At 48.9% G+C, this 25377-nt stretch overlaps 1 protein-coding gene across 2 annotated transcripts; it reads right to left on the reverse strand.

Annotated features, from left to right (window-relative positions):
• Positions 1 to 1070: 1070 nt before the first annotated feature.
• GGT7 (gamma-glutamyltransferase 7) lies at positions 1071 to 23849 on the reverse strand. Of its 2 annotated transcripts, none has more exons than XM_065891932.1 (15): positions 23651 to 23849; positions 17270 to 17505; positions 16740 to 16891; positions 15374 to 15491; positions 14294 to 14361; positions 14005 to 14078; positions 13477 to 13673; positions 11468 to 11555; positions 9407 to 9534; positions 9147 to 9235; positions 7352 to 7501; positions 7114 to 7231; positions 6204 to 6341; positions 4950 to 5049; positions 1071 to 1820 (listed from the first exon to the last, which is right to left on the reverse strand). In XM_065891932.1, exons 1-15 carry the CDS (start codon positions 23817 to 23819, stop codon positions 1657 to 1659), a joined length of 1989 nt encoding a protein of 662 aa, XP_065748004.1. In that variant the 5' UTR covers positions 23820 to 23849; the 3' UTR covers positions 1071 to 1656. The 2 variants fall into 2 exon arrangements, with proteins under 2 accessions (XP_065748004.1, XP_065748005.1); XM_065891933.1 differs by having other exon boundaries at positions 1758 to 1820; positions 4957 to 5049; positions 23651 to 23819.
• Between the last annotated feature and the right edge of the window lie 1528 nt (positions 23850 to 25377).

A 25377-nucleotide genomic window follows, 5' to 3' on the forward strand; every position in this document is an offset into this window, starting at 1 on the left:
AATAAAGTTTTATGGGAATACAGCCACAGCCATCTGGTTACATGTCTATGCCTGCTTTTGCACTACAACAGCAAAGTTGAGTAGTTACTACAAGGACCATATGGCTTGAAAGACTGAAATATTCATATCTGGCCCTTTGCAGAAAAAGTCTGTTGACTGACCCCTGCTCTAGGAAGAATACACTGGCATTCTTTCTCCTCTTCACCATGGGACCTTTACACACACTGTTCCCTTTGCCTAAAATGACACTCCCACACCCCACATCTAATCCTTTTCTGTCAGTATTACTCATCTCTTCATTACCTTGGGGAAGCCTTTGCTGATCCCACCCCACAACTGAACTAGATTACCTTTCCTGTTATACATTCTCATAGCATTCCTCATATAGTTTATCATGATGGCAATTACCCTAATTATCTGTGCCCTTATTTATTTAATGTTTGACTCCCTATAGACTGCAAATCCATAAAAAAAACTGTCTGTCTTTTTCAATCCTGAATCTCCAGTGCCTAACAAAGTACCTGTAATATAATGGATAGGTACATTCATGCATGAACGATATAATTTGTAAAAGGTACTTATTGTCTGATATATACTGTATAAAGTATACTTTATAACAAATATTTTACCTAGTAGATGTGCAAATGGTTAAGAGCATAGATTAGGGGTTCAACACCCTGAGATTGAATCCCAATTCTTCCACTTAATACATGAGGAACATTAGACAAGCTCCTTAATCCTTTTTGCCAGTGTCCCATCTGTAAAATGGGAATAATATTAGTACCAACCTCATAAAGTCTGTAATGAAGATTTATAATGTAATTAATATTATCTACATAAAGCATTTAGCATAGAGCCTGGTACACATTAAGTGTTCAATAGATTCTATCTATAATTGTAATTATTTTTATTAGTGCAAGTCTTTGATGGACAGCAGATATTGTTACAACCCCCACAAAGTTGACTCCAGCTTGCCCTGGAGTCAGGGCTACTGGGACAAGGTGAGCCAAGGTCTCCTCTTTCACTCCCACTCCCAACACAGCCAAACATAAATCAGGTCAGAGCCATGGTTAAGCAATATTCTTTCTTTAATTCCCCTTTGCAAATGGAAGCCCCTGAGCTGGTCCCCACCCCCACCCCTACCCCACACCTTGGGCCCACCCCAGATGAAAGGCCCCCAAATCAACCTGATGGGAGGAGGAGAGGAGCGCCCCCTCCCTAGGATGGTCCATTTAAAAAAATCCTAGTCATTTAAGAAATGAGGCTGGGGACAGGAGAAGGGAGCTGGAAAACAAGGCCAGGTCAGGCCCAACTGGAGATGCTGGGGTGGCGAGGACCCTTGAGAAGGGTTTGCAAGCACAGCCCTAAGCTCAGAGCCTGCATGGCTAAGGGAAAGGAGACAGACAGACAGATAGTCTGACTCCTCAAGGTCCTGCCTGCCTGGTCGTGGACACTGACACTCACCACCACTGCCACCACCACAGGCCTCCAGATGGAGAATTTTCCAGTTACTCTGAGATAGGGTTTGCTAAGCATCCCCTCTGGCCCCTGATCTGGGGCATCCCTGGGGTCCCTCTGAGACCAAACCTGGGAGAAGGAGGGACTCTAGGAACATGCAAAGGCGGGGAGAAGAGACCCCCGCCCCACCCTGCTGCTCTACAGGATGGTAGCTCCGGCTGCATCTGGGCTCCGAGGGTCCTTCACACCGATGATGAAGTTGTTGGTCCTCCGGCTGCCATGGACCCAGGACAAGACATCTACCTTCTCCACGTGGTGACCCCTGGCTTCCAGGAACTCAATCTCTTCCTCTGTGAACTCACCTGAAAACCATTCCCCAACATATACACATTCAGAGAGTTTAGAACACTGGCTCAGGAGTCTGACGGTCAGACCTGAGTCCTGGTCCTGGATGCCCTACTAAGGAGCTGTATGACCTTGGGCAAATTGCTTTACTACTCTGAGCCTCAGTCTCATCATGTATAATAAAATGGGTATTATCTGAGAACCTACCACATAAAGTTGTTGCAGGGATTAAAGAAGACAAGGCACACAATGCACAAAGCTCAGAGCCTTGCATATAGTAAGTGATTGATAATGTATAGTCATTCTTAATATTGGAAAAAGGGCTTGGCTTTGGGGGTCTTCATTCCACCTGCCTAGGCCAAGCTGCCATCATTACTTGCCAGGATTACCACATAGCCCACTAACGGGTCTTTCTGCTTCCAGTCCTGCTTCCTTACAGCCTATTCACACAGCAGCCATTAGTCAGCCCATGTCATTTGCCCTGCTCAAAACCTTCCAACAACTTTGATGACTCTTAGAATAAAATCCAAAGTCCTTACCAAGGCCTCTGATGCCCAAAATCATCTGGAAACTTGTAACCCTCTAAACTCCTCTCCTCATTTCCTTCTACTCTCTCCCTTGCTTAACTCTGCTCTAGCCTCCTTGCTGTCCCTCAAGTAGGCCAAACATGCTCCTACCTCAGGGCCTTTGCACTTGCTGTTCTCTCTGCTTAGAATGCTCTCCTACTAGATAATCACAAAACTGGCTCCCTTACTTCATTCCAGTCTTCAAGAACTTCCTTGGCCACTATCTAAAATAGCAGCCCCTGTTATCTTTACCTTGCTTTATTTTCTTTCAAAGTACTTGCTGCTACCTGCATCTTGTTTATTTATTTACTGTGTCTCTCTCCACTAGAATGTAAGTTTTTTGAAGGCAAAAATGCTGTCTTGTTCACTATTGAGTCCCAGTGCCTAGAACAGGGTGAGGACACAGTAAATGTTAAACAAGTGTTTTCTAGATAAATGAACAAATCCCCACTCTCTCGTATAAGTTCAGGTCTTCATCATCTCTTGCCTGGACCATTATCCCAGTTTCTTCTTGTGTTTCTCTGACTTAAGTTCTCCTCCCTTCAATCCACCTCCCCTACATAAAACAAATCGTGTCATATCCCTCCCATGCTCAACTAGATGAAGTCCATACTTCTTAACATGAACCTCCATGGTAAGCCCTGTAACCTCACCTCCCAATGCTCCTCAGCAAAAATCTGATCTTCTTACTTCCCCAAATGGGATGATTTGGGGTAGTTCTTGAGATAAAGACACACATTAAACAGCATTACATCACCAAGTTGGAAATATATTCCCTTTGTGGTTCACTTTCAATCCTTTTGATAATAGAAAGGACTACGTTCCAGTCTGGTCCCCAACATTTCTAATCTCCTTTAAAAGAGAGAGCAGACCTCAGAACATTCTATGGGCAAAAATGTCTAACTAAAACCTAGAAACATTTGATTTTTTTGTAGCTGTTTATCATCTATTTGAGGCAAATGATGCCATTTTTCCATTTGTGATTATGATATAAGGTTTAGTTTTAAAATACATTCAGGTTAAAAAGGAAATCCATTTGTAGACACACATTATGTAAATAATGCTTTAGATGGTGTGCAAATCTGTCAAAAGCCATGAAGGTACTGGATAAATTCTGAAGTTTGGGAAACAATGTCTCTAGTCCAGCTGGCCCCCTGGCTGTTCTCTGAGCCATTTTTTCTGGCTTTGCCCAAGCTGTTCCCCTCGACAACCCGACCCCGTCCAGAGTGTTCTTTACCTCCACATGCCAAATTCCTGCTCATATATCAAGGTCCAGCCAGTTGTCACCTCTTCCATTAAGCCTCCTGGAGCCCTCAGGTGGGTGAACTTTCCTTTCACCAAGCCTCCGCTCGTCATAGCCTGTCTTAGACTGTGTGCCCTTCAAGGGAGGGCTGGGATGAGCACCCTCACCCCCACAGTAACTGAGCACAGAGCCTGACATTCTACAGAGACCTGAAGATGTTAGTTGAGCAATATTCATTTTCAAGGACTTGGCCTCATCACCCATCAGCCGGGATCCAAGTGTCACTGAGCAACCACAGGGTGTGACTACTGAGGAATTAGGTCTGTGGCTTCTACCATGCTTCAGTCCAGGAGGTATCAAGAGCCATGCGGTAAAGAACTGAGTCTTTGGTATCAACCAGGTATGTATCTGATATCAATTCTGCCATTTATTGGTTTGTCTTTGACTAGTTTATAACCTCTGTGAACATCAGTTTCTTTATCTGTAAAATGGGGAGACCGGATAAGCAAGGACCATGTCTCATGCAATTTTGTAGCCCCTTTGGACTAGCATAATACATTGTTCTAATAAAAACTCCTCAAAGGTGCACATACTTTCCCAGTTATGAAATTAAGCTGTGTCCAAAATTAAGCACCTGTCCTTTTTAGAGGAAAGTCTATCTCCTCACCATAATCTGTAAGGTCTATGACCTGACCCCTGCCTGCTTTCTGATCTGATCTTACCCTCACTCACCCTGGTTTCCTTTCTACTCCTAAACCACCAAGCCCATTCCTGCAGTGAGTTCTTTGCATTTGTTCCCTTGGCCTACAAAGCCTGCCACAGTTCTCTGCTTGGTGGGCTCTCTCTCACTCTCCAGATCTCAGCTTCAATGTCACCAAAGAGAACGCTTCCCCAGTCATCGAGTTAGTCATATACATCATCCTGCTTTAATGCTCTGCAGAGCATTTGTTTTGCTTTTTTATATTTCTTTATTTCTTTTCCTGTCTGCCTATAAATGCAGTATCCCTAGCACCTAGGATAATGCCTGGCACACAGTAGGTACTCAATACAAACTGTTGAATGAATGGTTTGCAAAATGAACAACTATATCTTATTTTACAAGTGAGAAAACCGAGGCTCAGAGTGGAGACGTGAATTTCCCAAGGCCACAGCCAGGAAATGGCAGGACAGGTTCCAATCCGCAGATCTTCCACTGTTCCAGTAGGAGTTGGTTAAAAGAAACCAAACTTTCACTGGCACGGAGTTGGTGCTGGGAGAGGCAGGGGCACCCTTGGGAGGAGCCCCTTTCTCCACCCTGCCCTGTGCCCACCCCATGGGGACCTTTGCTCTTCACTCACTGTCCACCTGCAGGAGGTTGGTCTGCAGGTCGGGGTGCAGGCGGCCACGGGCCAGGCTGTCACTCAGGTTCCGGTTCAAAGTCAGGACATTCAGTAGGACCTGTAGGCAGCCAAGGGGCAGAAGTCAGGGCTGTCCCAGAGGTGTGGGTTCAGGAATCCACAGCCTTCGTCCCTGGTCCAGACTCCTTAGTCTTTTGAACACTTACACCAGGGATGTCATCTGAGTTTCTCAACAGCCCCAGAAAACAGGCAGGCCTGTGATGACTGTCTCCATTTTACAGAGGGGAAACCACAGGCCAGAGAAAAAAATCCATTCATTCCAGAGTTTGGAGAGAGCTAGGGAAGAGGCATCACTAGCACCCAGTCTCCTTTAATACAATCCAAGGCTCTCCTCCCTTCCTCTTGGCCAGGAGAGGGCTAATAGCTGGGGCTGGTCTAGGGCACAATGTGGGTACTTTCAGCTTAGTGGCTGGAAGTATGGGTAGGCTCTGTAACCAAACTGTCTGCCCATTCTTACTAAACTGAACCTAACTTCTTAACTTCTCTGGGTCTCAGTTTCCTCATCTATGAAATAGAAGTAAGGATTCCTCCCAAAGTTGGGAAGCTTAAAAGGGTTACCACATGTAACACTGTGCCTGGCACTGAGTACAATCTCCATAAATGTTAGCTATTTGTTATTATCTTCATTTTACAGATGAGGAGACTGAGATTCAGAGAGGTTAAGTGAATTCCCCAACACCACACAGCTGGAAATTGGCAGGGACCCAGAGGTGTCTGATTCCAAAGCTCAGGTTTGTTAACTCACCATCTGCCAAAGTACGGTCCTGACACATATATCAGATGCTCAAGACATTCGTGGAACTGTTGTGAGGTGTTTTAGAAGGTAGCAGGCCCTTCCTTTCAAAAGCAGACCCTAAAGAAGGCTGCTTGTTATTCAGATGTTGACTAGAGGCATGATGGGACTAGAGATTGACAGAACCCAGGCAGCCCAGATGTTCTATCACCTCTCAATTCTACTGGTCCTGCGATTTCCCTGCAACCTGAGAAGACATGGCGATTCAGGGCTCCATTTTTGCTAAGAACAATGTAGTTCACGTCCCCAGTGCTCAGGATGGGCCTGGCACAAAGCAGCCTCAGCCCACGTTTGCTGCGTGAGTAGGAGATGAGGACAAGTCAGAGACATGAGGGGCATCTGCAGCCCAGGTCACAGCTTGCCTCCTGGCCACAAAAGGCCCATCATGGGGGAAAACTCACCTGGGTCAGGCCGCTGAGGCCCCGGGCAGCTCCATTGGCCCCCAGAGCAAGGTAGGTCCCACAGAGTCCTTCTGCTGGCCGGACCACAGTGGGCAGCAGGAAAGACAGTGGCCGCTTCCCTGGCTGCACCGAGTTCTCCTGTTGTCAGAGGACCGAGACCACAGGGGAATAAGAGGCGGGACAAGACAGGAAAGGGCTACTCCACCATTCTTCCAACATCTCCCTCTCCTGAATCTTCCACAGGCGCAGTCTTCATGGGGACTGGCCCATCCCCAGGCCACAGTCTGCTGTTTGTGAAATGGGCAGGGTCCCTGGATAACTGAGGTAGATAATGGGCCCACTGAGCTAAGGGGCTGCTATGGGGCTACCATGGGTGGCAGGAGAGGGATCAAGCCAAGAAAGATGACTATGAGAAAGAACAGAATAATCCCCACCCTGGTCATCTCTATCTGTCTTTGTCTTGCTGGGGTCCCAGCCTGCAGGGAGTTAAGAATGCTGCTCTCACAACAGACAATAATTCACATCTCCTTTCTTCTTGGGTCCTTCTTCAGTGCCCCTATAGTGCTCAGCATCACACAGTCATAAACTACTAATGCTGAAAAGTACCCAAAGCATCAAAAGGGGGCCAATATCCTCACTGTAAAGTAGGTGAAGAAACTGAGGACCAGAGAGGGGGGAAGACTTTCCCTGTGTCACACAGTGAGACAGTAGCAGAATGGGATGAGGTTTCTTTGCACCCAACAGGCTCCAAGCCCTGGACTTGGGCTGGGGATGAAGTGGACACCTTGTTTAGGCTGTTTTTCTTTATAATATAATTTCATAGAAGAAGTGGGGAGGGAGGAGCAGTTATACTACTGCATCTTCTACCTAGCCTCAGGGTCCCCAGGGGAGGAGGAAAGCAAGGCCCTACCAGGCTAGGCGCAGGGTGGTTAGCAGTCCTGTTAGGCCAAGAGAAGTCCAGCATCTGGCTGTTGAGCAGGATCCCCGAGGGGGTGATGAGGCCGCTGCCAAAGGGCCGGTTCAGGGAGCTGGGGGCCGAGGTTAGGGCCAGGTGAGCCCTGCGCCCGCCCTCACTCCCACCCCCCGCCCCACCTCCTTCCTGGTCCAGATGATCTCTTGTGCCAGGTTCTAAGTCTGAGCTGGCATACCTGACCATGGCTACAATGAAGTCGTCAGGGCCCATGATCAGCACCTGGGCAGCCGTGGGAGCCCCATTTAGCTCATAGATGGGCAGGAGCGGGACAGGGGCTGTCTGGGAGTCATTGATCTGGCCCCGGAAGTAGGCAGCCTCCACTTTGCTGAAAAGACAAGAGGTAGGAGATGAACACACAATAGGCTCTCATTACACCCCACCTACCACACTTTGTGCTGTCTGTTTGTGCAATTATTTGATTAACATCTGCCTCCCCCCACTGAACTGTTAGGTCTATGAGAGCAGAGGCTCATTTATTCCTAGCATATAGGGAATAAACAGGAAATAGTTGTTGAACTGAATGAATTTACTTAGGTGTTATTCAGGTTTTCTTCTAGAGGCAATGTTGAATTTATTTCATGTTTAAGTCAAGTCTTTTAGTTACTTGACTATATTTATTGAATCCTTTCTATGAAAGTACCTGGAACACAGGGGATGCTCAGAAAATATTTGTTTTGAATGAACAAACTGAATTCATTTAACCTAGGGTTTGTAGTCCAGAACTAAAGTTTTATTAAGAGTTTAGCTAGAGGAGGGTTTTGTATACAGGGACCTTTACTTGCTATTAGAATTTTTTCTTCAAGGCACAGGAGGACTTGGCACAGCAATAACTATTTATTGGATAAATTAGTTAAATTAATTTAACATAAGTGTTCGTGTTTTAGAGCTAAATATGCATTGATCTTGAAAACATGAAATTTTCTATTTTTAAAGTTCAACTGAGGGTTTTTTACCTGATAATGGTTAGTTAGTTATTCTAACTGACTAGAGAATGACAAGTCACCAAGGATTACTGAGGACGTCCATTCAGTTTTCACCCACGAGGGCTAGTGGCCACACAGAGAGGGCACAGAGGGTTTTGTTTCAAGTGGTTTGGGGGCAGGCAGTGAGGAGGCTTGGTTTTTACGCTTTATCCTTGTGGCCTTGAGCTGGTTTTCGTTTTTGGTTGCTGCTGTTTCTGCTTTTTAATTATTAGCTGTTCATTTAGTTTCATCATTTGCAACTTAATTCATAGAGGGTTGTTTGAGTATCCGTATAAATTTATATGAACTATATTTTTGGCTTCTGATTTTTCCTTTAGCTAGCCTTTAAGTCAGTTATAGTAGCAGCTAAATAGTAATCAATCTTACCTCTATTGCCAATTGAGAATAACAATGATATTTGTTGAATATTTATTACATGCCAGACAACTTGCTAAGTGCTTTGCATGTATGATCTTGTTTAGTCCGCACCACAACCTCATGAGGCTGGCACTGTTAATGGCAGGCCCTTGTAGAAACTGAGACTTAGAGAGTTTAAATGACTTGCCCAAGGCTGCACAGCTAGTGGATGGTGAGGCTGGGATTTGAACTGAGACAGTCCGACTAGAGCCCACAAGCTTACTATGTTATGCTGCTGATGTAAGTACATTTGAATCAAAATCCCCACCACCTCTAGTATTTGCTTGGGGGCTCTTTTCATTGTTATTAGGCTTTCTTTTTCTACTCAAAAGGGGGAACAGATGGGTCCATATAGGTGCCTGCTAGGGTCAAAAAAATTTGAGAGCCATATAAAGTAGACCACCTTGTTGTACAGATGCGGAAACTAAGGCACAAGGTGAGGCAACTAGTGTCACACTGTGAGTTGGGGTTGAGCTGAAATTGACTTGGGCCTTCAGGCCTTATTGCTCCACCAGCTGCTTTTCACCTGATTCTTTCCCCACACCTGCCACCGCCTCTGCAGTAGCCAGGGTCCTGCCCCTCGGGACCCACCTGAGCATGTCATCCATGCTCTCAGTGATGGTAGAATCGTAGACGGGATCTCCCAGTCTGCTGGCCAGAGCTAATGCGATCTTCAGGGTCTGAAAACAGAGCAGGAGTGTGGAAGAGGTTGCCAAGCCCCTCCCAGCACCCACACCAGGTGCTGTGTGAGAAAACTCGGAGGTGATTTAGTCAGGCCTTCTGGCACTACCCCATCCCCCCCACTCTTAGTGTCCCCAGGCCCAGGGTGGAGTGGAGGGGGTCAGCCTTACCTCCGCCACCCAGTGAAGAGCCTGTTCCCGGGATACCAGGCTGGTGAGGTTGAAGCCCTCGAGGATGTTGAGAGCACTGATGAGGGCAGGGCCTGTGTGTGGGGGTCGGGGACTGAGAACCAGGTGGCCTGAAAGGACAGGAAATTACCGACGGCAGGGGAGAGGTCAAAGCATCTCCACATCCCTCCATCACACAGACTGAAACCACTGCACTGAACCCCCTCATCAGGTAGGAAAACTACACTGGGAGGCAAAGGGACCCACCCAAGTTCACACGGCAAGTCAAGGGCAGGGCCAGGACTCCAACCCAGAACACTTGTCTTTAGTTTCCTCATCCATATGAGGAAACTAAGGCTCAAGAAAACTGTGATTTGCCCAGAGTCACACTGCAGTCCATTGGCAGAGCAGGGACAGGTGTCCAGATGTCCAGTGTCCTGGTCCACCATGTGTCTCCTTTCAGCTCCTCCCTTAGGCCAGGATATTATTCAGGGCTCCTGCTGGTCCCACCCCTGAAACTTCCTGGAAACAGCAAACTTCTCTTTCTATTTGAGGCCCCTGTTATTGGATGTTTGGACATCAAAGGAACAATAATAATACTTGACACATGACAGTTACGTTAACTAATTAACTCATTTAATCCTCATAACGGGTACTGTTATCATTCCCATTTTACAGGTAAGGAAACTGAGGTACAAAGAGGCAAGCTGGTCCAAAGTTACAAGAGGTAAGGGGAGCCCAGAGTACTCAAGGTACTGACATTGCCAAGAGAACCCAGGCTGCGGAGGGCAAATGGAAATCAAATACTACACATTCAGTACCCATTCTGATCAGGATAACTTCCAACATCATCTCATCACCTCCTCGTGGGCACCCTGCGCAGTAGGCACTATTATTATCTCCATTTTAAGGAGGGAAACAAGGCTCTGAGTGGGAAGTGGCTTGTTCAAGGTGAATGGCACAGCTGGTACTCAAACCCAGGTCTTCCTGGCTCCAAAGCTATGCTCTTCCTCTGCTCAGTATAACACCACTTCTGGTAGAAGAATCAGGCTTAAGAGATTGAGGCCTGGAAACCTGAATGCAGAGGCAGCCTCTCCTGGAGCTTGAGGTTATCTGGGCCTCCTCGAGGGGAGAAAGCCTGAGAACCTTCTGAGGGACTCAGGAACCTACCACTTTGGGTTTGCAAACATGGCGTTTACCCATGTCATAATGCTTGGCTTTCTGGGTTCCTCACTGGTTTTGAGTTTGGCAGGTTAAGTTCCATTCCTCCCCTGGGTCTCAGCTTCCTTTTGGCACAATGAGGGGGCAGGTCTCTGACTGTCCTGAAGGGTTTGTTCTAACCTGAAGCTAAGATGGATTTTGGTCTTATGGACTCTTCTTAGGAAGCATAGGGCAGTGAGTGTGAGGCTGGGGAGCGGGCTGAGGCAACACAGACCCTGAATCAAGAACACCTATGGGGCTTCCCTGGTGGTACAGTGGTTGAGAGTCCGCCTGCCAATGCAGGGGACATGGGTTCGAGCCCTGGTCCGGGAGGATCCCACATGCCGTGGAGCAACTAGGCCCATGCGCCACAGCTACTAAGCCTGCGCTCTGGAGCCCGCGAGCCACAACTGCTGAAGCCTGCACACCTGGAGCCTGTGCTCCGCAACAAGAGAAGCCACCACAATGAGAGGCCCTTGCACCGCAACGAAGAGTAGCCTCCGCTCGCTGCAACTAGAGAAAGCCCACGCACAGCAATGGAAGACCGAATGCAGCCAATAAATAAATACATAAATAAATCTATTTAAAAAAAAAGAGAAAACCTATGGCCAGAACCCCAAATTTCAGGCCTTAGCCTTTGACCAGACCTCCCTCCCCATATCCTAAATATTTGGGGTAACCGACTCCACAACTACTTTAGAAGTAGGCTGACTCTGGCTTGCTTCAACGGTTGGCTGTTAAGGCAGCTCATTGCTTCGGTTTCTCTCTTGTGAAATGGGGAGGAGCCACTAGGCCAAAAGGATGTGGCTGTGGACTGGGAGGCCTCTCCTGAGTGGGGACCCTGGGAGCTGGGGGAGAGGTCACCTCTGTACACGCCACACACAGGCTTCTCCAAGAGGGCACTGTAGTTGCTGAAGTCCTCCTCAGTTATGACACCCCCTGCATGCTGAGCCTGGAGGGGAGAGAATGACCCCCACCACTGTGAGTCACACACCACACTGTGAGCGTGCGGTTTAGCCTAAGGTATATGTTTGGATCATACACAGATCAAATGGTTACAAATATTGTGCCTTCTGCAGTTCCCATCATGGCCTTTAGGGACCCCATCAGCTGTGGGTACCCCAGGAAAAAGGAAGGGGAAAAGCACTAACAATAAGCACCCACTATGTGCCAGACATTGTACTGGATACAATCTATGAATGACCTCCTTAGCTTGGCATTCAAGGCCCTTAGTGATCTGGCCCCTGCCTACCTCTCCTACTTCACGTCCTGCTATTCCCCAATGAGCTCTGTACAGCGACCCAGAGTGACCTGCAGGTCCTGAACTCATGACTACATGTCTTTGCACATACTGCCCTCTGCCTATGTAGAAGGAAGATTTTCCACTTACAGCAGCACTTGCCTAGGAGATATCAAAACTGAATTCTGCATTTCACTATAACTAACTAAAACCACTCCAAAACCATGAACTCTGGATGACCCTCGTAGGACAACCCTTACGGGACATAACTGAGCACTTTACTGACCAATGATCTAATCTTGTACAAACTGATGGGCTCATTCTATCCAGCATGCTAATTTTTAATTCTAAATTAGCATAACCACTAGGAATCCTCTCCTTTTTTAGTACTTTTAAGTACCTGAAGCCTGTGACGTCTAATCTACCCTCAGTGACCTACACATTGAATTTCTTGGCTTTGTCTGGTAAGTTAATAAACTCAGCTTTGGGTTTTTCTCTCTTAAAGCTCTGATGGTCTTTGTTAGAGTTTCCTTCATCCCCTTCTCCACCACCAGGAGAGGATATGCAACCCAGGTCTGGCTAATCAGATCATTCCTTTTCTGTGCTACCGTGACTGGTTTGGGAATAGTCATGAGACCTATGATGGGCTGTGAGACATAACCTTGAGGCTTTGCTGGAACTATTTGAATGAGAAAGGCTCTTTCTCTGGGATGGCTTGCCGGAAGGATGGCTGCTGGAGAGCAGGTGTGGAAAGGATCTGACAGAGTGATTTCAAACAGAGGAAAGTAGAGTTGTGAGACGGAAAGAAAGAGATACAGAACAAGTCCTTACAATGTGGAAGGGGTCCCTGGACCCAGCAGATCTAAAACCAGTACGCTGCTGGACTTTCCAGGGATGTCTGTTTGAGACAGGCATCTATCACCACATCCGTAACTCCAATGCCCAGCACAGAAGCTGGCACAGAGCAGGCTCTCCATGAAAGTGGAATGAATGGTGGACCTGTTTAATTCCCACAACTGTATGGCAGAGATAGACATAACCACTCGCATTGTACAGATGAGACAATCACTGAGTTGGTCTGTGTATCCTTATCTTGAACATAATTTTCCGTTAGTGGTTTCGAACTATCAACAGTAGTTCTCAGAACCCATTACTGCCTCAGACTGAGACTCTTTGGGGTTGGGTGGTAAAGCCCTTGTGTCGATCCTCCCCCGTCCTGAGTCATCAGTGAAGATGGTGTCTCCCTCGGTCCCTAGAATATCCAGGGAGCAGGGTGGGATTGTGGGCTCAGGGAGGCTGAGGCTGATCCTGGGTCTCCACCAGGCCTGGGAGGGCCAGGACAGGCCACTATACAGGTTGGTACCAGCCCTGGGGAGCTCAAAGGTACCTCTCACAATCAAGACAAAATATTCTCATCACCCTAGGAGGTTCTTTGTGCCTCATCCCAGTCAACCCCTCCAATTCCCCAAACTACTGATCTGATTCTGAGGTTAGTTTTGTCTATTCTAGAATTTCAAGTAAATGGAATCCGCAGTAAATATATGCAGAAAGAAAGACAGGGAAGTAAGGGGGAAGAGGACTTCTCTGCAGTAGGGTCCTCCGCCGCAGGGCCGGGGGTGCCCCACACGCTCACCTCTGCCACCATCTCCAGTGTGAGGTTGCCACCGGCATAGAAGGCAGCGGGGCCATAGGTGCCAAGCACATCCAGCACCGCCGCCAGGTCAGGCCGTCGCAGCAGTGAGCCAGGTAGCGGCGGGTGACCCGAGGGCAGGAACGTCTCACGGAAGCGCTCAGACGCATTGGGTGGCGGCTGTTCAGCCAGGGCTTGGGCTGCGGGCAGGGACACGAGGCTGGGATGGGGGTGTCGGGACTGTACACGCAACAGGTGGGGTGGATGAGGGCTGAGAGGCCGGCCCTAAGCCCTCCGGCCCCCCAGGAGCCTGTTACGGGGGTGGGGGTAGTGGTGGTGTATATGGGCCAATCCCAGATCCCCCTCCCCATTGGAGGATCCCTCCCAGTGAAGGTAGGGTGGTGTGGGGAGGGGGTCTGAGGAGCAAAGTGGAAGAGAGGCACTTCCTGGCTTAGGACCTAAATCGCAGAGGTTCCCTCTCCCCTCTCCATCAAACTCATGCCTTTCCCTCCACCTCCAGGCCCCACTGACCTAGATCATGGGTCATGTTGAAGCCATCTTGGGCCACAGCTGCTGCGAAGGCGAGGACTTGGGACCATGGCAGCCTGGGGGAGCCGGAGAGCAGGGGGTGGAGGAGGTCCTGGGGGGAGGAAGAAGGGTCCTGGGGGGGGAGGGGGGTTCCTGGGAAGGAGAGTCCTGGCAAGGGAAGGGGATATTAGGAGGGGGGAGTTGGGAAGGGAAGAATCCAGGAAGGTAGGAGAAGGCCACCCAAGGAGGAGTGCAGGCAGGGGCCCCTGGTCCCCAGGGGGAGAACCTTTACCTGCCATAGAGCTGGTGAGCTTCGTGTAGCCCCTTCACCATTCCGGGAACCCCCACCAAGAGCCCAGGCTGGGCAAGGCGGGCAGGTGAGGGAGAGAGGAGACCAGGTCACTGGAAGGGGGGGCGCTGGGCTGAATTCCTCAGAGCCCCAAGCCAGGGATGGGGGCTGGCACAGGGGAGAGACACAGGCCAAGTATCCCAGAGGAGGGACAAGCTGTCCCCAGCAGGCATCCCTCCCACCTCCCTGACTTCCTATCAACAAATGCAGAAAGGCCTCCTTTATCTGTCATAGCTGAGGGATTTATAAATTAAGCAAACCCTTTTAAGAGCCAAGACATAACAATTTAGATGGAAACCTGTCTAGATTGGATTATACCTACTCTTGCCTTTTAAAACAGTGGACAAGTGACCTTCATTTAACCTTTTCATTAACACACCACCATTACTCTGAACTGTGATAATTCAGGGGTGTGTTTGGCTTTTGCCACTGCACTAAATATCTATTTTCCCAAGCAATTCTATTTCCTCCTTTGCTCTCAGTAGATAGTGGGCTTGCCTCCAGCAGTTCCTCTATGTCATGTCAGTTCCAATACGTCATGGGCTATAGGAAAGTCACCAATGACAGCCTCAGAATGAGATGTGTGAGTGATAGTGCAGCTACTTTGTGACATCTCAGACTGCTCGATGGCTCTTTTTCTTCCTTCTTATGTGCCAGATGGGCAAGGTCATCAGAGAAGTAATGTGGTGCTGCACTGCCTGTCATCAAACAATCAGATTTTCTGGTTCATTATTATTATTATTATTATTATTGGCTGCACCTTGCAGCATGCGGGATCTTTCCCCTACCCGGGATCAAACCCGCATCCCCTGCAGTGGAAGCGTGGAGTCTTAACCACTGGACCGCCAGGGAAGTCCTGGTTCATTATTTTATTTTGGGGGCTGCCTATCTCCCTCAGAGCCTAAGAGCATCCTGCTTAACTCTTTCCCTCACCTCCATAGTAAATATTCAGCAAGGTAATGCTTGGGTTAGCAGAAGGGCAGTGAAGGGAGACACCCCCCACCTTCTCACCAGGGTCCCCACCTTGGTCTCCCAGGATCTCTGCAGGGCCTCTTCTCTGAGAGCCCCTGGGGCAGACTCTCGGAAATCAATTAGGTGGCTCTTATTCCGTCGGATGTCATGTACCAGCATCACACCCCCACTAGGAGAGACACGGAAGGGGGAGGGTGATGATAAGATGCCACTCCTCTGAACAATTAGCCTGCTGTTCCTCAAGCCCCCCACGCTGATGGCTAAAGGCTCAGTCTGTCATCAGGAGTCAGGTGTCTGAGCTCCCTCCCCAGCAGAGATTCAGAGACTCAGCTACCCTATTAGGGTGGGGAGTGAAATCAAGGGGTTGGGGGACCCAGAGTCCATGGACCTCTTCCAGCCTGTTATTGGAGCCTTTAATCCCTGACAAGGGAAAACCCAGAGACTGGGAAAGCGGGATGTTCTGCTCCCCCTCCACCCCCACCTCCTACCACAGTTGGACCCCTGCCAGCTTCCTGCACCTGCCTCTGTGGTACGTCCCTCTCCCTCTCCCAGGACTGAATTATGTAAGGACAGACTGTACACAACCAAAAGTGAAATTTCTTTCGTAGGGCCTGGAAGGCTGGTCTTTCAGGAGCCAAGATATGGACTTAGTCAGCTTGTCCCTTTTCTGTGGTTTGCTTCCATCTGAGATGGGGGTTACATCTGAGATAACTGGGCTGCCAGCTAACATAATAGGGAAAGCAGGACAGCTAAACAAAAGGGAGTGGTAGGAACTATGGCCAAGTGGACAGTACAAGCCCCATGATGGGAAACAGCTTCTATTCAGCTCCAGATAACTGCAGCCGGGTGAGAATGTAGGCCCAATGTTATTAGGTCTCCTGATTGTTCAAGAAATGTTAGAAATCTGGATTTTTATGAAAATTCTCAATTTTTTAACATCAGCAACCAAATTTTTAAAAATTTAAGTGTGCAAACTAAACCAGGCTGTGTGCCGGGTGTGGCCCATGGGTGGCCGGTTTATAGTCTCTGTTTTAAGAGGTCTTACCCTGGGGTGTATTTTTTGAGGATAGAGGATCCATTGCTTTCATCAGACTCACAGGGATGTGTTTTAAGGATTTGTAAACGCTAAAAGTTGAAGTATCACAGCCTTAATTAATGACAGTATACCCCCAACTGTGTACCTCACTTTAGAGTTTATGAAATCCTTTTCCCAGTTAAAGAAGAATCTTCTGAAAACACCTCCTTGGACTCCATGTAAAGAGAAAGGGGTAAGATTGGGTGTAGAAAGAGAAAATGCAAGGAGATGGGGCCCAGTTGCTCCTCTGCTCAAACTGGGAGAAGCGCACATGAGGCCCACAGACCAAGAGAAAGAAGGAGGCCTGGGGCACCCCAACCTCCGCAGCTGGGAGCTTCTTACCCGCCCAGGCCAGAACTGTGAGGAGCCACGATCCCCAAACACAGGGCTGCTGCCACAGCTGCATCCACGGAAGATCCCTGTTTACTGAGCACCTCTATGCCCAGCGATGTGCAGTGGGCGGCATCAGTCACCACAGCGCCCTGGTGAAAGATCTGGAAGGGGGAGGGGACTAGGTGGGGGCAGAAGAGGCCCCCTGCCTCCCTAAGGCAGCTCCACTAACCCCAGAACCTCCAACAGAGGGTAGGGATGGGAGCCCTGCCCTTTTATCCCCTTGACTCTCCCCTAAGAGTCTTCTTTCCTTACCTCAAGTGCCTCCTACCTGATCAGTTCCCTTCTTTGAGCTCTGTCCGCCTCACGCCCCGGGAGGCCCTCCCTTGAGACCTTCCTCTCCCATGTCACCGCCCTCTCCCCTTTCCATTTGCTGGCCCCCTTTCACCACTCAGCCAGTCCTCAGTTCCCAAGGTCTCCTTAAGCGCTTCTTCACCCCTCCTCCCCAGGTTCTCTCCTCTCCCCCTCCGCTTCCTCCTCACCTGGGGGTCCCCGAAGTAGATCTGCATGATGAGCGCCACAGTGACACCGGTGGCAAAGGTGAGGCAGGCTGTGACGATGACCGTGAGCCCGTCCTGGCGGCAGGAGCACTCGGACGCTGCCGCGGAGAACGGGTCTTTGCGCGTCTCCCGCAACGGCGACCCGTCCTGGCTGCCCATCTCCGACGACGACGACGGCAGCCGCTGAAGCCGCGCTGACTTCAGGAAGGAGTCCGGGTCTGCGGGCGGCGGGGGTTGGTCGGGGCGCCTCTTACCCGGCCCTACCCGCCCTCTAGGCGGGGCTATTCCGCGTCCCCCCCTCTCTCGGCCCCCAGCCCCCAAACTCCACTAGACAGCACTGCTCCCCTTTCAGCGTCTCCCCATGCACCCCAGGGAGGGCGGTGGGGGGTGGGGGGTGGCCCTTGCTTGGAAGAGACAGGGAGGGAGCCCCAACTGGGCAGCAGGGCAGCTGGATTCCCATCCCTAGGCCACATGGCCCGGGACCCAGGACCCAGGGCTGAGAACACTTCCTGGAGAGGCAGGGGTTGGGTCCTCCCTGGAAACCAGATCTTGCCTCAGCTGGGGCCCAGCCTTCTGTGCAAGGAGGCAGCTCCATAAACTGAGCGGAGGGGCCCTGTCTTCCAACCTTGATTTCGCGATACATCCATCCATCCATTCATTCATTCAACAAATATGGAGGGCCTGCTATTTGTCTGGTCCCATGCTAGATGCTAGGGGAAAGGAACAAACAGTTCCTGCCCTCATGGGTTTTGAAAACCAGTGGAGGAAGAAGATAATAAACAAGTAAACAAAGGAGTATATCATTACAAGCTGTGGCAGGTGCTATGAAGAAAGAGAAGGATGACAAGGTCCTACTGTATAGCACAGGGAACTATATTCAATATCCTGTGATAAGCCATAATGGAGGGACTTCCCTGGTGGTGCTGTGGTTAAGAATCTGCCTGCCAATGCAGGGGACACGGGTTCGAGCCTTATCCGGGAAGATCCCGTCCCGGGATGCCACGGAGCAACTAAGCCCATGCGCCACAACTACTGAGCCTGCGCTCTAGAGACCGTGAGCCACAACTACTGAGCCTGTGGGCCACAACTACTGAAGCCCACGTGCCTAGAGCCCATGCTCCGCAACAAGAGAAGCCACCGCAATGAGAAGCACGCGCACCACAACGAAGAGTAGCCCCCGCTCGCTGCAACTAGAGAAAGCCCGTGTGCAGCAACGAAGACCCAAAGCAGCCAAAAATAAATAAATAAATAAATAAATATTTTTAAAAAGCCATAATGGAAAAGAATGTGAAAAAGAATGTATACATGTATATATGTATAACTGAGTCACTTTGCTGTACAGCAATAATTAACACAACATTGTAAATCAACTATACTTCAATTAAAAAAAGAATAGAATTACAACAACAACAAAAAAGGATGAAATGATAGAGAATAATGGTACATGTTGGAGGCAATTAGCTGGGGAAGTCAGGCAAGGACTCTCGCAGAGGTGACTTTTAAGCTGAGAACTAAGGGATGAGGAGCCAGCCATATGTAGAGCAAGGAGTGAGTGTGTAGAGTGTTCTGCAAAGAAGGAACAGCAGGTGCAAAGGCCTTAATATAGGAATAAGTTCGGTGCATTAGAAAACAAATAACCAAGGTTGGGGTGGCTCTGGTGTGGTGAGCAAGGGGAAAGGAAAGAGTAGTAGGTGGAGGCTAGGGCAGATGCGCTGGGCCTTGAGGGCTTAGTGAGAAGGTTGGATTTTACCCTGAGAGCCACAGGAGGCCACTGGAGAGTTTTAAGCAAGAATGTGAAGCCTTCTGTTTTGTGTTTTAAAAAGATCCCTCTGGCTGCTATCTGGAGAACGGATCTAAGGATAATTAAAGTAGAGGCAGGGGACATTTGAAAGCTACTTACTTGCTGGGTGACTATGGACAAGTCATTTCAAGTCATGAGCCTCACTTTCCTCATCCTAATAATGGAGCTGATCCCTAACTGGCTGGATGGTACAAGGATTCAAAAAGGTGATGTATACCAGGCACTCTGTAGGTGCTCACTCAAAGTTATTTCCATTTCTTTTCCACCCTGGCCAGGGCTGAGACCCTCTTCCATCCCATAGTCTCCCTCCTCTGGGATATATTAGCGTTGAACCCAGGTCTCTAAATGGTCTAAAGGTCCTGGGTGTTTGTGAATAGTAAAGAAATAGCCTGATACCTTGACCTTAATATGTGACTGTACTCACATTGTGTTTTTAAAAGTTCATTCATTCAAAATATTTTTGAACACTTGCTACTATGGCCTAGGAGTATAACCCCTTTAAAAGTCTGTGGGATAATATTAAGAATTGACTGTTACATTTTCCTGTTTAAAATACTATCATGGTTCATCAATGCCAAAATGATAAAAATCCAAGCTCCTTAACCTGGTGTTCAAGGACCTCCATAATCCATACTCCCCTCTTTTGTATAAATAAGAAACCACATACATATATAGATAATTTTTAGAAATTCTTCATGGTGGTTACTTTTGGGGGAAGATACTGAAGATGGGAATGAGATGGAGTGGGAGAATTTTTTGTTTGAAATTTTTACCACTTACATATATTTCTTTTGTTTTTTAAAATCAATACATATATTTTTAAATAAATAGGAAAAACTGCAGGAGATAAGAATGGAGAAGAGGACTTTTACATTTTCTCACTGTTCTTTTTTTTTCACCATGAACATATAATTTTTTTTTAATTTTCTATTTAAAAAAAGAGACTTGTCTTCTGGAAGCCTCCCTCAGTTGATCATGCTTGCTTCTAACCCTCAGCACCAGCACCAGAGTCTGTAAATAAAACTGATTTATAGTTGATAAACTAATTCAAGTTGATATTTCCAGGCACTTGTCCTTAAATCTGTTTTCTCCAATCAGATATGAGGAGCCAGGAGGTGAAGATGCTATGGCCCCATCAGAGTTAGATATATTCAAGACTTCTTATTCTACCAATAATTTATTATGAATATATAATATAAATGAATATTGTTTTCCATTTATTCAATAAAAATATTTACTGAGTATCAACTGTGTAAGTGGTGGGGAAGCAATACCATTGATTTTGCTGATGTGTAAGGACAACAGCAGGACATTGGGAAAAGGCTAGTTTGGGACCAGAAGAAACAAGTCATTTGGGAGAAAAAGGATGAGTTTAATTTTGGCTGTTCTGAATTTGTGGGACAACAGCAGGAGTTGTCTGAAGGCAGTTGGCTTAGTAGGCATCTAATTTTTATCTGCTTAGTCACCATTCCCCACTCAATTTTCTTTTAGAGAACACCAAATCCCCTCTCTCCTTCCTCATTCCCTCATTCCTGGTCAGAGTGAGTATATGACCTAGGCCTAGCCAATCAGAACAGGCACCTCTGTACAGTGATTGGTTCACGTTCACGTGACCAGCACCAGCACCAATGATTTTCAAACTCTGTTTTGTTTTGTTTTTTGCTAAAATATTGGGAAAGAGAAAGACTTTCTTGTCTAGGTTGCTAAGGTGGTAAGATGTAAGCCTGTTGCTACTGGGGACATCTTGCTCCCACAAGATGGGAGGTTTTCTGAAGATGAAGCCCATAAAAATGAAGGCAAAGCAAAAGATGGAGAAAATCCAAATCTTTTTCAGGTACCTCAATGCAGCTATGCCTGAAGCCCTATATCCTGAACTTTTCAGTTATGCTACCCAATAAAATTCTCTTTTTAGATGTAGCTCAGTTTTAGTTGGGTTTATGACAAATGAACCCTGAACAGAGTTGACTTGGTCCCTGGCTTGCTTACTCCTTTGAGGGGAGAATCACTAAAGATTTTTGAAACAGGGAGTGACATGATCAGAAATGCAGGGTGCTGGATGGATTGGGTTGGGAGGGGGTGGGGGAGAGTCAGGAAGCAGGAAGAATAGCTAGAAGCCTATGGGTAATAGAGATAAGAGAGGATGGTGGCTTAGTCTACAGTGGTGATGACAGGGATGGTGAGATGGAATTTGGAAGATACTTAGGAGGAAGACAGAGAGCATCTGACCACTGTTTAGAAGTGAGCAGAAGGGAGAGAATCATGGGTGGCTCCTAGGCTTCTACCTTGGGGACTGGATGGATGGCAGTGTCATTAATTGAGAATGACATTGGGGGAAGAACAGGTGTATGGGGAAGAGAGGATGAGTACAGCATGGAACATGTTGAAGGTGAGGGACTTTCAGGACATCTAGAGGCAGATGTCTGGGAGAGAGAAGAACACATGGGCTTGGAGCTCAGGAAAGAGCAAAGAAAGTTTTCGCCAGTCTTGGAGTGGTCACCATCTAGCTCTGTTTTCCACAAGGCCTGCTGTGGGGTGCCTGGCACTTGGTTCTGTGGAATGGCAGGCTAGAGGCTAGCTGGGCACAACCAAAGTCCTGCATAAGAGGATGGGGCAGTACCATCAGGTGGCACCAGCAGGTTGAGAACACAGGGGGTCATGTTAGCCAGCAGGCTGGTCCAGCTGGGCCAGAGGAGTCTTGGGGCTTGGAAGTAGTGCTGGGAGACATGGTATTGAAATGACTACACAGGTAGGATGGCAAGGTCCTTGGAACCTTAGTGCACAACTTGGCATAAGGTGCAGCTTCCTAGAAACTCAGGTGACCAGGGTCTCTCCTGGATTTTTATACAGTTGAGGGCAGAGCCTGTATTAACTCCTCAAGGAACTCCCTGAGGTTTGAGAACCCTTCCCTTGCCATTCTTTCATCCTGAGATCTTCTCTTTCATTCATTTATTTCTTCAACAGTTTTTATTGAAAGCTTAGCACTGCCCTCGATGGTGCAGAAAGGATGGTGAACAAGACAGTCATGATCCCATCCTCACAGGGCTTATAGACATGGAATAATCAAAGGTTGCACAAATAAATAATCACAGGTTTTGATAAATGCTAAGACATTCATAGGAAAGGAGGATAAAACATATCAGGGGTTTCCAATCTCTAGATTGGGAGAGATAGGCATTCCCAGTTGAGCTGGAAGAGGAAACTAAGACCTAGGTCAGGGTAGCTGTGCCCATTGACACACAGTGAGTCAGGGCAGTGCTGGGACCATAAGTGGTATTCTTGGCTCCTGAACAAAGGACCTGGTTTCAGGCTGGTATCCACCAGGACACATCCTCCCACTTCTCTCCCGGCTACCTCCTGATTCCAGGGCTACTCCCTTCAGAAAAGAAGTTTTAATCTGCGGCTTTGACATGTGATGACCATAAGCCTCCCCACCCTCCCCTCAAACCCCCTCCAGGAAGGGTACAAGATAGGTTGGCAGGGGCTGCTGGTCAGGGCCAGGTGACTGGAGAATTGTGGAGGGGGAAAGAATTTGGGGCTGTCAGGCTAGGAGTAGCCATAGAAGGGCCAGGCCAGAGAGGGCTGGGCAAGAGAAGCAGGATCTGCCAGGCTGGTGAGGGATAGGGCTCAAGTGCAGGCACTGAGAGGAAGAGAGAGTGAAGTAGAAGGAGGCTCTAATGCCAGGAAGTGACGTTGAGGGAATGGGGGATGGAGGATGGAGGATGAAGAGTGGAGGGGAGGACAGAGAGCTGAGCCACATGGACAGGAGAAAGAGCATTAGGGAAGAAATGCTCAGAGAGCTCTCAGCCCCAGGTGTCCCCCAAGCTCCGTCTCCTCCCTCCCTACTCCCACCCCTTGCAGTTCCTGAAGAGGGCTGAAGAGAATACAGTAAAATTCTGGAGCCTGCTTCCTAGGGGGCAGGGTACCTTACTAACATCCTGGCCTGATCCACTGCTCTGGGAGGGGTGAGGTATCCACAGGGCAGTGAAGGTGCTCTGGTCCCCAAGGACTTTGAGAGGTCATGCAGTCCATCCCCCTGTCTCCCAGAACCCATCACTCGCAGATGGATGGGAATCATTTCTCTTTACCCCTCCCAGGACACGAAGAGATTCTCAGCTTCTTCTCATCGTCTCTCCTTCCCACAATCCCTGGCTGTGGGGAAGTTCTTCTCAAGACCTAGCTTCTATCCATCCTGCTGCAGTCTCTGACTTGGTTTCTCCTATCCTGTTCTCTGTGACTAGAGAAAATCCTCTTCTAGGTGATCACAGCTGTTCCTTAGGAACTCCCCGCCAACATTCCTTCCTTATTAGTTGGTTCTTCCCAAGGGGGTAACCCCAACCCCTCCTACTGCAGTCCCTAGCATCGTTCTCCCTTGTCGCATCCTAAGCCTCCAAGGAAGAAATGCATCCCCAGCCCCACCAGATAATGAACAGAGACAAGGGAGAAGGGAGAGGTCCAGAAGGAAGGGAATGAATTAGGGATATGGAGCTGGAGGTGATGCTTCGCGTAGATGAAGGAGGACCGGGGACGTCCCAGGGGGCAGGGACGGGGCCAGCGGGCCTCACCGGTATCTGGGTCTCCCAGGAAGGCGTCCTCGTCCTTGCGGCTCCTCAGAGGGGCCGCGGGCGCCGGCTCGTCCTCCGGCAGCCTCGGGAAGCTGGTGATGCTCATGTAGTCCACCGGCGAGTAGGCGCCCAGGGCGCTCTCCTGACTGGCCTCGTTCTCTGCCGCCATCCTCGCCCGCGCCCCCAGCAGCGCAGCGCCTGCCGGAAGTGGGGCGGCGGGGGCCGGGCTGGGGCTTGAGGCCGGGGAGACGGTGGGGAGGAGGGAGGAGGGCGGGGCCTGAGCTCCTGGACCGCCGGGAGGGGGCGCCTCAAACCCAGACCCTGGAGGGTGTCGGGGTTTGACTCGGCCCCGCCTGCTTAGCGTTGTCAGCCTGCATTGAGAGCGCAGGCTGGGGTGTGGGTGTGGATGCAGAGCCTGGAGGACGGGTCCGGGCCGCGCAGTCGGGGGTCAGGAGGGAAGAGCACGCGGTAAGCGCGACCTTAGTGGCTCGGGGCACCTTACGTAGCCCAGGGACCAAACCCCTTCCTCCTTCCAGTTTGAGCTAGGATCCTCCTCAGACTCCAGGCTCCTGCCTCGGCTCGCAGTCCCTTTCACTGACTGCAAACCTCCTGTAGACCCCAGATACTGTCTCTAATGCCAAACTCCTCGAACCTCAGACCCCTCCTTGGACTCCAAGATCCTTATCCTCCTATCTCAGACTCTTCCTCCGACCCCAGACCCCTCTTTCGACTTCAGACTCCGCCTTCACCCCCGACCCCCAGCCCCAGCCCCTACTTCATGCACAACCTGCTTCATTTCGAGGCCCCTCCTTGGACATCTCTCCTCGGACGTCAGATCCTTCCCTGGACCCCCCACACTTCGTCGACTCCTCTTTCAATCACAACCGCTTCTAGAACCCCTGACCTATCAGCATAGGGCAGTGAGCCTAAACTTGAGCTTGTCTTAGGATCTTAAAAGCGGATCCCTAGATTCCACTCTAGCGATCATGATTTAATTGGCTGGAATGGGGTCTCTGGAACTTGCATATTTACCATTATTTAAAGAGCTTTTATTTTATGTGGTTCTGGAAAGGAAACTTTGAGAAAGAAATCATGGTGGTGGTGATATGGTAGAAGTGGGCTGGGTTGGGGGAGGATAAAAGGGTAGGGAATGGGTCTAAAGTCTAGGTATCTGGGTTCTATTCCCTCTGCTACAGCTTACAAACTGTGTGATCTTGGGCAAAACACTTAATCTCTTTGAGTATGGGTTTCTTCATTTGTAAAATGGAGAGAATGACTGTATCCATCTCTGGGTTGTGAGGACTAAATAACACATGGAAAGTTTTTAGTATATGGCTTGACACCTACTTAATACAGTAAATGCCATAATCATTATTAACATTTTTTTCTTAATCTCGTGGATTCTCACCTTGTCCAACCGGATCCGTCCTCTTCTCACTGAGGAATTCCAACTACACCATAGTTTGCACTACTACCCCATTTCCAGGGATGGGGTGTTGGTTCCCTATATTATTAGGCCTCTTTTCCAGACTTCCATTTCACAGTCCACAGGCAGAGGGAGGGGACTGGTCAAGCTCCTGGCCACACATCCCCTCCTTCCCCAACCCCAGGCTCCAGGCTCAGAGATGACCTGAACTGCTTGTAAATCCATTATGGGCCCAGCATCTGCAGTGCCACCTGTAGACAGGAGAGGGCAGCAGTGTGTTGGGAACAGCTCTGGGGCCTGA

Source organism: Phocoena phocoena, chromosome 15, assembly GCF_963924675.1.
Source record: "Phocoena phocoena chromosome 15, mPhoPho1.1, whole genome shotgun sequence".
Classification (NCBI taxonomy): Eukaryota; Metazoa; Chordata; class Mammalia; order Artiodactyla; family Phocoenidae; genus Phocoena; species Phocoena phocoena.